Source organism: Psilocybe cubensis, chromosome 9, assembly GCF_017499595.1.
Source record: "Psilocybe cubensis strain MGC-MH-2018 chromosome 9, whole genome shotgun sequence".
NCBI classification, from domain to species: Eukaryota; Fungi; Basidiomycota; class Agaricomycetes; order Agaricales; family Agrocybaceae; genus Psilocybe; species Psilocybe cubensis.
Window position 1 is genome coordinate 3,022,215 of NC_063007.1, and position 12,426 is coordinate 3,034,640.

At 46.8% G+C, this 12,426-nt stretch overlaps 3 protein-coding genes across 3 annotated transcripts; 2 read left to right on the forward strand and 1 right to left on the reverse strand.

The window, feature by feature from the left end:
• Positions 1–4,136: 4,136 nt before the first annotated feature.
• Positions 4,137–5,117, forward strand: JR316_0010338 (uncharacterized protein; the record flags this gene model as incomplete). Its single annotated transcript, XM_047896006.1, has 5 exons — positions 4,137–4,200; positions 4,254–4,373; positions 4,427–4,583; positions 4,850–4,965; positions 5,098–5,117. 5 exons carry the CDS (start codon positions 4,137–4,139, stop codon positions 5,115–5,117), a joined length of 477 nt encoding a protein of 158 aa, XP_047745725.1.
• Positions 5,118–6,882: 1,765 nt separating this feature from the next.
• On the reverse strand, positions 6,883–7,637 carry JR316_0010339 (3'-5' exoribonuclease 1; the record flags this gene model as incomplete). The annotated part of the gene is made up of 2 exons (XM_047896007.1): positions 6,883–7,338; positions 7,410–7,637. The coding sequence occupies 2 exons, from the start codon at positions 7,635–7,637 to the stop codon at positions 6,883–6,885; spliced, it is 684 nt and encodes a 227-aa protein (XP_047745726.1).
• Positions 7,638–9,090: 1,453 nt separating this feature from the next.
• On the forward strand, positions 9,091–11,380 carry JR316_0010340 (Long-chain-fatty-acid--CoA ligase 2; the record flags this gene model as incomplete). Its single annotated transcript, XM_047896008.1, has 4 exons — positions 9,091–9,518; positions 9,572–10,485; positions 10,535–10,935; positions 10,991–11,380. The coding sequence occupies 4 exons, from the start codon at positions 9,091–9,093 to the stop codon at positions 11,378–11,380; spliced, it is 2,133 nt and encodes a 710-aa protein (XP_047745727.1).
• Between the last annotated feature and the right edge of the window lie 1,046 nt (positions 11,381–12,426).

Consider the following 12,426-nt stretch of genomic DNA (forward strand, 5'->3'; position numbering starts at 1 on the left):
ATCGAAGATTTGCTCAATAAACTCAGGCAATTGCAGATTTCTACATTCCACACATAAATAAAACCCCCAAGGTCAACAAGTACCGGATTTGTGACATAATTCATTATTTCAGAATAGCCCGGAGCGACGACACCCAAATATCTCGACACCACCTCCAAGCTTCCACAAAACTTCATGACTCGGGAACCTATACGTACCCAGCACACAAATACATACGTACACTCTATCCAAATCGCATTCTAGCACGCCCGGTACACGGCGAGGTGCTGTGGACATGATACAGAACCCATCTTCTGACTCGCAGCAACAAATTGAACGCCGCGCTTCAGCTAGTGCAGTTGACGTTATTCATGTTTGGACTAGTGCTTTTCGGGGCCGAGGTAGAGAGGAAACGTTTGGAAATGGTGTATTTGGTGATTTGGGAGAGGAGGAGGGGGTCCGGTTGGCTGGGAATGTATTTGCGAATTGAGATTTCCCTACGCAAGGAGTGGATGGGATGGGTTGGAAAAGCAGTCCTCTGGTCTATATATAACGTTAATCGAGGTGTATATGCAGATAACGGGTGTAAATGGATGGTACACAGGTAAATATGCTCCAGACACTCAGTGAAAGTTTACAATTCATTTCGCAATCGAGGTGCAAATCTCATGTTGAGTCGTGTTCATACATATATCCTTAACAGTATTATACAGAAATAAGGTCTTTGTGGCTGCTACGTGCTGTAAATCGACCTATTCTGCACAAATGTGTTCGCAAACCTTCAATTTGCACCCACACAAAACTTCAAGACCAGTTCCCATTCATCCAATTCACGGCTCACCTAATACATTTTAAACAACGTACAAGACCCCCCAATAGCCAGAAAACCACGAAATAGACGCAGAATCGTGTGGAACCTCCATTACACACTGCAACAACCTGAGGACCGATGTCGTTGCTCTCATTTTTTCAAACCTTCTAGGTTGCCTAACGGCACCCTAGCCGAGCCGATCAGGTCCCCGCTAGTACCGGGAAGAGCCCACGATGAAAGGAGACGTCGATTTTAGGCTGGAATTGCGAATTGGGGGAGGGTAGGATGATTGGATTGTACGTGAGTTGGATTGAATGTGGTGCTGAATTTTTTGATATCGTCAACCTGGGATGGATAGAACGGATATGGACTGTCTATCAGTGTATGAATATGGGGATGGTATGTGGTTAAATGTGTGTATTAGCAACAACTCGAAGAATACAATCCAAGCCCGTATCCGGGCGCCTAAGTCTTAGCAATTCGTTGAACCCGATCTGACCCAAACCAAGTCACCTTCTACTATTATTAGACTATATTACACGACTCTTCACCTCCCAAGAGGTCAAATTCACGCAGTGAACATCATAGACACTAGAAACACATGATTTGGTTTGGACAAAGTCTTTACAATTCCTACCACAAAACCTGATCCCCGGGCCACCAACTCATCAGTCACGCATCCCAACACTCCGAGCCGCATTAACCACTCTCCAGAACAACGGAAATGCGGAAAACGGCTCGCAGAAGTTAGACACGTCGTCAATACAATGTTGAAATCAATGAGAGTGAACCAATCTTCCACCGGCTTCTGGGCTTTGGAACTCTCCGTTTGAACGTTATCCATTAGCCGAGCAGTGCTAGACTATTCCAGATTCGGACCGGGATTGAAAGGAGACGATTGAAACGAGGGGAACGACGATTTTGGGGACGAGGAGAGGTTTGGTGATCTTGACACTTTGGCATCGTGTACTCGGTTTCTAACATTTGATAGTGATATACCAATGTATTTTCACTCAATATGAAACGTTTCAGTGCCCTATGCAGCGCTCCCGCACTCAATACTGGTGTATAAGCGTTTTGGATATGTTTGCACGGTCTGAAGCCAAATCTTTCTTCAATTTATCTCAAATCTTCGCATCGCCATCATATTAACTCACACATATGTAGGTTACACCTCCCAACTCCATATACACCTTCAAAGTGTCCTATTTAGATGGATAGTCGCTGGATTTGCCTGCTACGTCATCACACGGCCCTCTAAACTTGAACATTGCGACTCAACTTATGACGCCATGCAATGGCTCCGAACACCCGAAGCACTAATCCGATTTTGGGTGCACTTCGATTGACGCGAAATAGACTGAAATGCTGTTCAAAATATCAACGAGCCGATGACTCTGTGTGCGAGTTTCAGGGGAAATTACCGTTCACGCATGAAATGCATCTCTCAGGGACCAGTTTGCGTTCCCAGATCAAAGATATTGACCTAGATATGATGAATCCATCGGTTAATTCGATACATTCTGTTTCAATTATTTTTCTCAGAAGCAGTGCGTCATACACGTACCATACGAGGCATTTGAGCCGATTCTGATAGACTTTGCATCAGTAAGGTATGATACAGGTACGAACAGCTTATCTTATCGAGCACCCAAGACTTGTATCGAGAGCACAAAGCGTCCCGTCTCACGCAGAATATCTACATTGCTAGACGTTGTTGTGCGTTTCCGATGCACCTGGAGTTCCAAATCAACTCAAAACATGCCCAAACGCGCTCCCGGCCGTGCTAGATAACCCACAGACATAGTTGAGTGGGTAGTCGACTGTAAAACCAACTTACGTAAATGGGGACCTGAATAAACAATCGCAGAGATTTAAAATTAGGCAGAAATCGCGATGGCGATTTTGAACAGATCGGGCGCTTACCGGACTATACCCAAAGCGGATGCGTAGGAAGCAGCGTAGCTTAATTGCATGTTACAGCAGTATTTGCTGAGATGTGTCGTCATCCGTAATAGCCTGTAGGTGTTTGATACGCGGAGAAGAGTCCGTCGCCAGCAATGAACCCTGAGACGCGTCGACGCGTCGCGTTTAGGTGACTTGATGGGCTATTTTGGGAGTCGCGTAGCACTTGTATGCAAATTTCCAGCGGGATTTTTGGTGTAAGGAAATGATTTGAATGAGCTAAAGTGTTTGACAAGGTGAGTCAGTGTTGTTCCAAGGAAAGGACGTAGCCGTACGAGTGCACGTAATGCTACGCGGTTGGGAGGCAACGATAAACAAACATACGCGTCTAGTAGCTCCGTGACTAGACTATGCTGAAATCATGGAGCGGGTATTGTAATGATATTCGGGATGTACGCGAGTTGTGGATTGCAGGGACGTACAATCAAATGTTTTCAGAATATATGTTATGGCATCTGAATAAAGAAAATTTGCAGACCTCGTAATGCTCGGAAACGAGGTTGCAGCGTCTAGTGCGGTTGATGAAGCTAGCAAATTTACTAGTGTATGATCATGTAACAGGAGCTTGGCAAGCAAAAGATATAAAGAGGGACTCGCATTTTGTGTTCTCCAGCTGTTCTGTATGTCCCCATGCCGCCATTATCTATGTCGCCCCTATTATTGTTTGGCAGTGCCAAACAAGCGACTCATGCGCACGGACTCAACCTCGACTTCATCCTCGACCACCACCATCTCTATGTGCACCATCATGTCTGTTTGAGTTCTCGCCTTCCGCTGAACGTGGGGACGTGACTGTTGAGTTCAAGGTATGTTAGTTTTGTGTGGTGTATTGGGTTTGACTGACAGTGATTCTAGTTTCGTTTGGGCGCTATGTAATGCATTCCGGGCATTGGTGTGCTGTTTTAGGCGTAAGTTGTCATGTATATTGTTGTTTGGGCATGTACTGACTGTGGTTGAACAGGTTAATGCTCTGACACGACGTATCGGCTTCCCGCGAGCTATGTAACGCGTTCTGGGATTGTGAGGACTGTAAGTTGGGATGTATGTCAATGCTTGGGCAAGTACTAACTGACTAAACAGGTTGATGCTCTGACACGACGTATTGGCTTCCCGCGAGCTGCACATTATCACGTCGACCGTCATTGTCTTGACGCTATGTATCGACTTCCCGCGAGCTGGTAAGTAATCATTTGAGACGCTTGTACTATAGTGGTGACACCACATCGACATTGACACTATGTATCGACTCCCCGCGATCTGGATGCCACGTATAGGTAAGTTGCTATTGAAGTTTGTGTGTGGGTGAATACTGACTCTGTTCTCATAGTCTCGACACCATATATCGCTTTCCCGCGAGCTGCACATCCGCTCAGGTTGCCTGATGCGACATATCGACTCCCCGGGAGGTGATACCACGTACACATTATGGGGGAGGCATGATTCTGGTAAGTAACTATCTTGACCTAACCTTGGATGCATGCTGACTGTTCTGTTACAGTGGGAATGCTTCGACACTATATATCGCTTTCCGGCGAGTCACGTCGACCCGTCTCGTCTCTGGAGCCATCCATTGACTCCCCGGGATTTGAAAACCATATGTATATTACAGAGGACGCCTGTGAGTAACGATTTGTGCTTGTAGTTATATGTTTACTGACTGCACCATTATAGTTCGACACTATATCTCTTTCCGGCGACATACACATCTCCCAGCCTCTCAGATAGTCTTGACACGACGTATGGACCTCCCGCGAGTATGTCCCGACAAGCAACACATCATCCACGTTGCCCAGTCTCTGTGCGAGACCTATGGACCTCCCGCGACACAGTGAGCGTTCTTTGATGATATTTATCTCTTTCTGGCAAGGGACAGCTCTCCCAGTAACTCGGATGGTCTTGACACGACGTACGGACCTCCCGCGAGCATTCCTCGATGATTGGAATGCGAGAGAACATCTTCCAGTCACTCTGATGGCCTCCCGTGAGCAGGACTGCACAGATAGTGGTAAGTGACTATTTCCGCCCGAGTTTGTTTTTGTACTGACTCTGCACCGACGCTATATATTACTTTCCGGCGAGGAACATATCTTCCAGTCACTTTGATGGCCTTGATGCGCGCGCATTCCCCGACGCTATGCATCGCTTTGGGCACCTCTCCCCGCAAACTGGACTCACAAGTCTTGACACCCGCGAAACTTGTGCAATGCTCGGTATGTTTATTTTGTGGTACTCACCTCTGCCCCTTATCGAGTTCCCAATAGGTTCAAAGTCATCGAGATCTACTGTTATCCATTCCCGCGGGACAGCTGGACAGGTGTCGACTCTGATTTGACAGGTGACAGGTGCGTTCATTTCGTTGTAGACAGACCGGTTACGCCCCCGATTGGCCTTCGGGCGGGGCTAACCTCTGCTTGTACGATAAATTGAAGGTGTTGTGTTGCATGAAGTTATTAATAGATCTAAACATTTATCCGATACAAATCTCACCAGAAAAAACATTAAGCGAGTCATAAGTGCACACTCAGTGCTCTCCGTCGCGCGCCAGACATGCTATACCGCGGTTCCGTCTACTAATATCTAGTATCGGTGCGACTCATTTCCCCTCTCGGGACCGCAATTCAGACTGAATGACTATAGTAAATTCTGCTCTTCGACTATTTTAATTGCTAACTTAACGAAAATTTTCAAGTCTTGTTCCCTCTAACAATAACTGATTCGGTAGGTGGAAAAATTGAAGTATTTTAGGTACTAAATTCTCCTTTTTCAGAGGTAGGACTAGTATTCATATGTCTAATTATATCCGAAGCTTGATTCAAAATAGCTGTAAGTTGATATTCTCATTGTTGATAAACAATTCAATAGCGATCTGACACTTTTTATGTGACATAGGTCTGAGGTACTTCCAATGGCAAAGGATGGACAACATTAGCAATTAGTATGATGGCCGAAGGTTTGTAAAGATCTATTTTACCAACTCCATAACTAATCTATTGTCAACCCATTGATCTAGGAGTGCTTCAAATTCGAATATACGCCATGTATTTCCACAATAAAACGGTTCTTGTTGTGCTTCTAATATGCTTCGGCATGACTTCGACAGCATCAGCTACGATGATGGCACTGTCAGCGCGGACGTTGCAACGTAAGTAGTGGCGTCATTTCACTCTAGTAGGGCTAGTATTGAAATTAAATTGTCAGCGGTGGCAATCGCAACGCCAATAGGCCTAACATGTGCTCTCCGTCGCGCGCCAGGAAGCTTCTACGCTTATTGGATACCCCTGCTTTGTTTTGAGGGATTGCTATGTGTATTGGCCCTCATCAGGGGGATTCAGATGTCCAGAGCCATTGACCCAACTGAAAGTAGGGAACCAGTACAACCCTCATTTTCGCCCCTCACACGGGGTAAGCGGGTAATAGACATGCTATACCGCGGTTCGATCGTCTACTTCCTAGCGTAAGTAAAGGTTTATACGTCTACTGACATCGTTCATGACTAATATCACTCTTACTCATCAATAGTATCGGTGCAACGTTCATGATCACCATAATATTTTGGCTGACTTTACCTGTATGTCTATCAACCTATATTGTCTCGCTAAATGCTCACGCATCAGTAACCCATTTCTATACCGTTGTAGCTCGGTTTGAGCATGGCCCCACTAGGATATTGTATCACACTTCCATGCGTCATTGCCAACCGACTAGTGCTAAGTGTGCGTGGAGCAGCGCAATGTGATACCACAATGGGAAATATGACAACGTTCGAGGTTAGGGTCGACACGGCTGATCCAGATTCAGAATTGGGGAAGGATTCGGGTGAATGAAGCGTGGCCCAAGTCAATATAGTGAAGCAGAACTAGTGAATCTGAAATCCTAAATTTTGCGTAGAACAGAGCAGATGCGAAGCAGCAGTGAAATTAAGAGACAGCAGAGGTAGGATATAGCGCGCAATAGGAACGCGCGCGTAGATGTTAAAACTGGATGAGGTTACATATATCCATAAGGACGGGCTTGTAAAGCTCACCATATTGATCTTCCATATAGCATTGACCTTGCTCCTGTTCATGCTCACGCAATGACATAGACCACTCCATGAGTTTGTCAGAACGACAGGGCATCGCTTGAAACTATTCAGGAGACACAATTGGCTTTGATTTCGGCACCTTCATCTGAGTTTTGCTTAGATCAGGAGTTCTGGGTCTCCACCCATCATGCTGCATGGCCTCCACAAGCCTCGCCAAGCTCCAGCACTCCTCCATCCCAAAATGATATCGCTCGTCCTTGGACAATGCCAGTTGACCCATCATCTTGCGCAGAGGTTTCGTCTGTTTCAACTTGTACTGCCTTGCGAACGCTTTCTTGATGTTGAGACGCGATATTTGACTGAGAAGAGACAGGTCGTCGAGATGGGAATCCACCAATGATTTGTATGCCAGTTGCGCTGGAAGAATTTCGTTCAGGTCCGCTTTATCGTATGTGAGAAATGCAGTAGTGGATGGGTCACGGAGTACATCGTGATATTGTAAAAATTCTTTGAACCTCTTCCAAACGGGCGGAAACAAATCGGCGTTCTCAACCATATCCTATCGCGCATATGTGTGGTAGACGTGAACAAGTTGTGATGATGATGACATTATGCTACAACACAGCGTACCTGTCGTACCCCAGTGACTTGCGCGCACTTCTGGTCAATAGCACGAATCCGCGAAGGCTTGACGTACTCGTGGAACGACGCGTACACTTTCCTGTCGCGTAGGTTGTATAGCAGCGCTGGCATTTCTATGATCTCCCGGATGATGGGCGTCCTGGTAACTTCAAGTTTCATTATAATCAATGATTTGAGATGAGGACGTTGACGCTTCATAGCACTGGCGAGGACCATCGTTCCACAGCTCGTCGGCGTTATCGAAGATCAAAGACTGCAATTCGACGGTGACCATTGAATTTTGGGTGCTGTGGGAAATTGAATCTCCGCTCGACATTGCTTCCGTTGTGATCCGTAGGCGACTCAGGGGCTGGCGGGGTTTTTGGAGTCTTTTGAACGGTGGGTACAGCATAGGAAATCTCGCAAATCCCGTTCTAACATGGTCATCATTTGCATATCGGCTTAATACTTCCTATCTCATGTGGAACAACTGTCTCTGCAACGTGTGCAATCCGTCACAACTGTTCGTTCTAATCTCTATGGTACGGAGTTGCGGGAATATACGAACTATATTTCATTTTATGCGGTACTGGGTGAAGCTGATATGTTGCTAGTAAGTAAGCAGCACACAGCATTGCCGAGTTTCCGTTAACCTGCTCAATAGCTCAGGAGGTTCCGGAAATCGGTATGTTCTTCATAGCTACGTAAAAATTAACCTCACATTGATATGCGCTCTTATCATTCCGTGCATTCCGATTCGTGATTGGTCCTGGTACAAAGGCGACTGTCTGGTTATTGGTTTCTGTGTACATCTCAGTTGCAGCCACAATCGTCATGTCAAACCTCATCGCTTTGAGAATTCATACTATCTCCAAATTCAGTTACCGACAATATGGGCGACGTCTCTACCATATCCTCCGAGTCGTTCTGGAGTCCAGTATCTTACACGCAGCTTCGTTATTGTCTATGCAATTGTAACGACCCTACGAGCAGCCAAATACGGAATTGGCGATATATACACATATTAGCTAGATGTTGATAGAGGTGCAGGTGGATTAAGCATTTGCTCATTCCCGGAATACAATTTCTATGTGGAGAGAATTGTCACATTTATTGCCATACGTGCTTCACTGTTAAGGAGGTAATAAAGTACTAAACTTCTGGATGTCTGCAGCTAATTGCACCAAGAATTCTCGTCGCCGGCATTACGGTTTCTGCAGTAGATTATGAAATTATCTGATCATTATAACCTTATCCACTCACTTGCAGCAAGAGTTATGGAATCACCTGTACATCGCATAATATACTTACTGTGTCCCTTTCCTGTTCAACATCCCAGAATTAGCACATAAATTGAAGTGTGTAGTATGTGCACAGAAATGGCTAATCTTGGAAAAAATATTGCTGAATGTGAAAATACGTAATCTCCACAACTCCAGATACATCAAAGCGTGGCGAACCTCAATGACGATGGTGGGAGACCGCTTGAAAGCGAGAGAGGCGTTGACATCACTGGTGAGATCAACGCCACGTGGCTGGCCATTCATAATTAAAGCGCCTCCTTTGTTCATCCTCGTGGGTCTATGATGCTTAATATAACGACCCACTACTCTCATTACCAGACCACGACCACGAAGAGCACAACCGCTGCATTTTCACCACGCTAAATACGACAAATAAAACAACTCAAATGGCACCACTCAATTTGCGACCTCCAGGCTTCTTCGGCGCCAATACGGTCGAGATCTCGCCGCCAGCACGCACAGGCGAAACAGGGATCCGACGCCTAGCAGTCTGCGCCGACAGACTCATCACGACGCCAGACTCTTCAATTGTAACCGTCCCCGACATCATTTCCTACGCTGCACGCACACACGAACACTCCCCGGCGCTAGGCTGGCGGGACGTCATCAAGGTGCACGAGGAGGTCAAGGAAGTCAAGAAGAAAGGGGGAAGAGACGGGGAGACAGAGAGGAAGACATGGAAATACTTTGAGCTCAGCGAGTACAAATATCTTGATTATGTTCAGTTGAAGGAGGCCATCAGTGAGGTTGCGCGGGCGCTTGTGGATATTGGAATTGGGACTGAAGATGTCGTGGATATATTTGCACAGACAAGGTGAGCTTTACATGTTCTTCTTTTTTCATTCCAGTCTTCTTACAATATACCAGCGTAAACTGGCAACTCATCTCACATGCGTGTGCACTCATATCAACGACGGCGGCGACTGCATATGACACACTCGGCGAGTCGGGGCTCACGCATTCGCTGAACGAACCAAAATGTATTGCAGTATTCACAAACCCAGAACTTCTCCCCATGGTGGCACGCGTGCTTCCACATACGCCCACTGTTCGCTATGTTTTCTACGACGGGCAGCCATCGACGAAGCAGCTTGACGAGATCAAGGGCAATTCAGGTATACGCGCGATACACATCGACGAGCTGCGCACGCGTGGCCGTGAGCTTTCGATCTCGATTTTGGACTCTCGGAAACCCACCCCATCCACCACAGCTTGTATCATGTACACTTCTGGATCTACAGGCACGCCCAAAGGTGTCATTCTCACCCACGCCAACCTCATTGCAGCCGTCGGTGCCGTGCACTTTGTGTTCTCTCCCCACCTACCCGCGGGTGGGCGCTACATCGCATATCTCCCCCTCGCACATGTGCTGGAGTATGTTGTCGAACTGTGCGCCGTGTTTTGTGGCATTGCAAGTGGATATGCACGCCCAAAGACGCTCACAGATGCAAGTGTGCGGGGGTGCAGAGGGGACCTCGCTGCGCTGCGCCCGAATGTGCTGTTTGGCGTCCCTGCAGTGTACGAGACAATCCGAAAGGCGGTGCTGGCCCGTGTGGACGGCGCAGGGCGGATTTCGCGTGCGTTTTTTTACGGCGCGTTAACTGTGAAGCGATGGGCGGGTGCGTATGTGCCGGGGGTGAGCTGGGTTGTGGATCGAATTGTGTTTAAGAAAATACAGGAGGCAGTTGGAGGTGATATCACATTTGCAGTCAATGGTGGCGCTGGGATAAGCAAGGCAACACAGGAGTTTTTCAATGACGCGGTAATGCCACTTACACAGGGTTAGTACTTTTCTCTCTTAAACAATATTTAACTAACCCGAGTACACAGGATACGGTCTTACAGAAACATCAGGGATGGGTGCGTTCCTCCCGCCCGAGTTGCTCTCCTATTCCACACTCGGTGCCGTAGGTATCCCAGGGCCGTGTTTGGAGGTGAAGCTGGTAGATGTGCCCGAGTTGGGTTATTTCACGGGAACAGGCGGGGACGATAACGTTAGTGGGGGGAGTGGGAAACTGGGCCACCTGCAACAAGGCGAGATATGGCTGCGCGGCATGTCTGTTACGCCAGGATACTTTAATCGGGAGGACTTGAACTCGGACCCCAGTGTTTTTACTGAGGAGGATGGTGTGAGGTGGTTCCGCACGGGCGACATCGGCCAGTGGAACGCAGATGGCACACTGAGCGTTGTAGACCGCGTAAAGAATTTAGTGAAAATGCGCAGTGGAGAGGTATGTTGTGTGCTTGCTCTTTGATTTTATAGCTACTTACATTCCCACACCGCAGTACATTGCCCTAGAACGCCTAGAATCGACGTATAAATCCTCCACACTGGTGTCAAATCTATGTATCATCGCAGGTCCAGAGATGGCGCAGCCTGTAGCTGTGGTCGTTCCACATGAGGGGAATTTGCGCGCAGAGCTGTCGTCATCTGAACCCTTACCAGACCTATGCCAATCAACCAGCGCCCAGACAACCGTCCTGAAGTCCCTCGCATCCCTCGCGAAGAAAAACGGATTTGCACGTATGGAAATACCGTGTGCGGTACTGTTGAGCAGTGAAGAGTGGACAAGTGAGAATGGCATGTGCACGGCTGCGGGTAAGGTAAATCGAGCGAGGGTGCGGGAGGTATGGGGAAAAGAGGTGGACCGAGTTGTGTTGGAGGGCGGTGATTGATAACGTTGGGGCAGGGAATTTGATAGGATGTGATCTCGAACATGGATATGGATATGGATATGGATATGGATATGGATATGGATATGGATATGGATATGGATATGGATATGGATATGGATATGGATATGGATATGGATATGGATATGGATATGGATATGGATATGGAGATGGATATCATTACTTTGGTTTCTGCTTTGAATTACCCTTTTCAGGACATTATTTTTTTTTTGGTTGTATGCAAGGGAGATTGTCGAGTAGGGTAGGGACTTCGAATTACCACATCGCCAATCTATGACACAACTTCTGAAATATTGGAGGGGGATATATCTAACACTGGTTGCTCAACAACTGGCATTGCACCGGACCCCATATTCCGAGAATAATCTGTGGGGATAATCGACGTGTTGGTTATGAAATATGCATCTGTGCGGTCGGTGCTTGAAGCTGCGATGCGCGCAACAAGAATTGTTGGTGAGGCCGCCTGTAGCATGTACATGTAAACTTAGTTATACAGCTCGTAGACGATCAATCGGGCACTGATACGCACTGCAATGAATGTCGTAAATCTCTCTACATAGAAAATATATTCCGAAGATGTGCAAACCACGTCCTGAGAGAGTGGAAATTGATTTTGCCCAATACCAGTACAACAAATGGACGTGTCGGCTTCGTAAGCAATTCGCATACTCGTCGAAATTGCATAGGCAAGTAAGGCGACTGCATACAGAAAGCTGGATTCCAGAAGAACACGAAGGATATATGCGTAACGCCTGCCAGAATTTTGGCAAGTGATCTTGGAGACCTTATGAATTCTGTAAGCTATGAGAGTTGACACGGTGACCGTGGCTACGAATGAGGAGTATAGTGAAATCATTAACCAGAAAGCATCCAATGTAACAGTTCCAATAATGAATAAGACTGATAACAACAAGGGTTAGGGTACAACTCAACGTGGACGTCACTTCAGTAGAGAACGAACTGATTTCGAGAAGCAAAAATAGAATAGGCATAGTGATGACACGCTTTGACATTCCCCAGATATGATA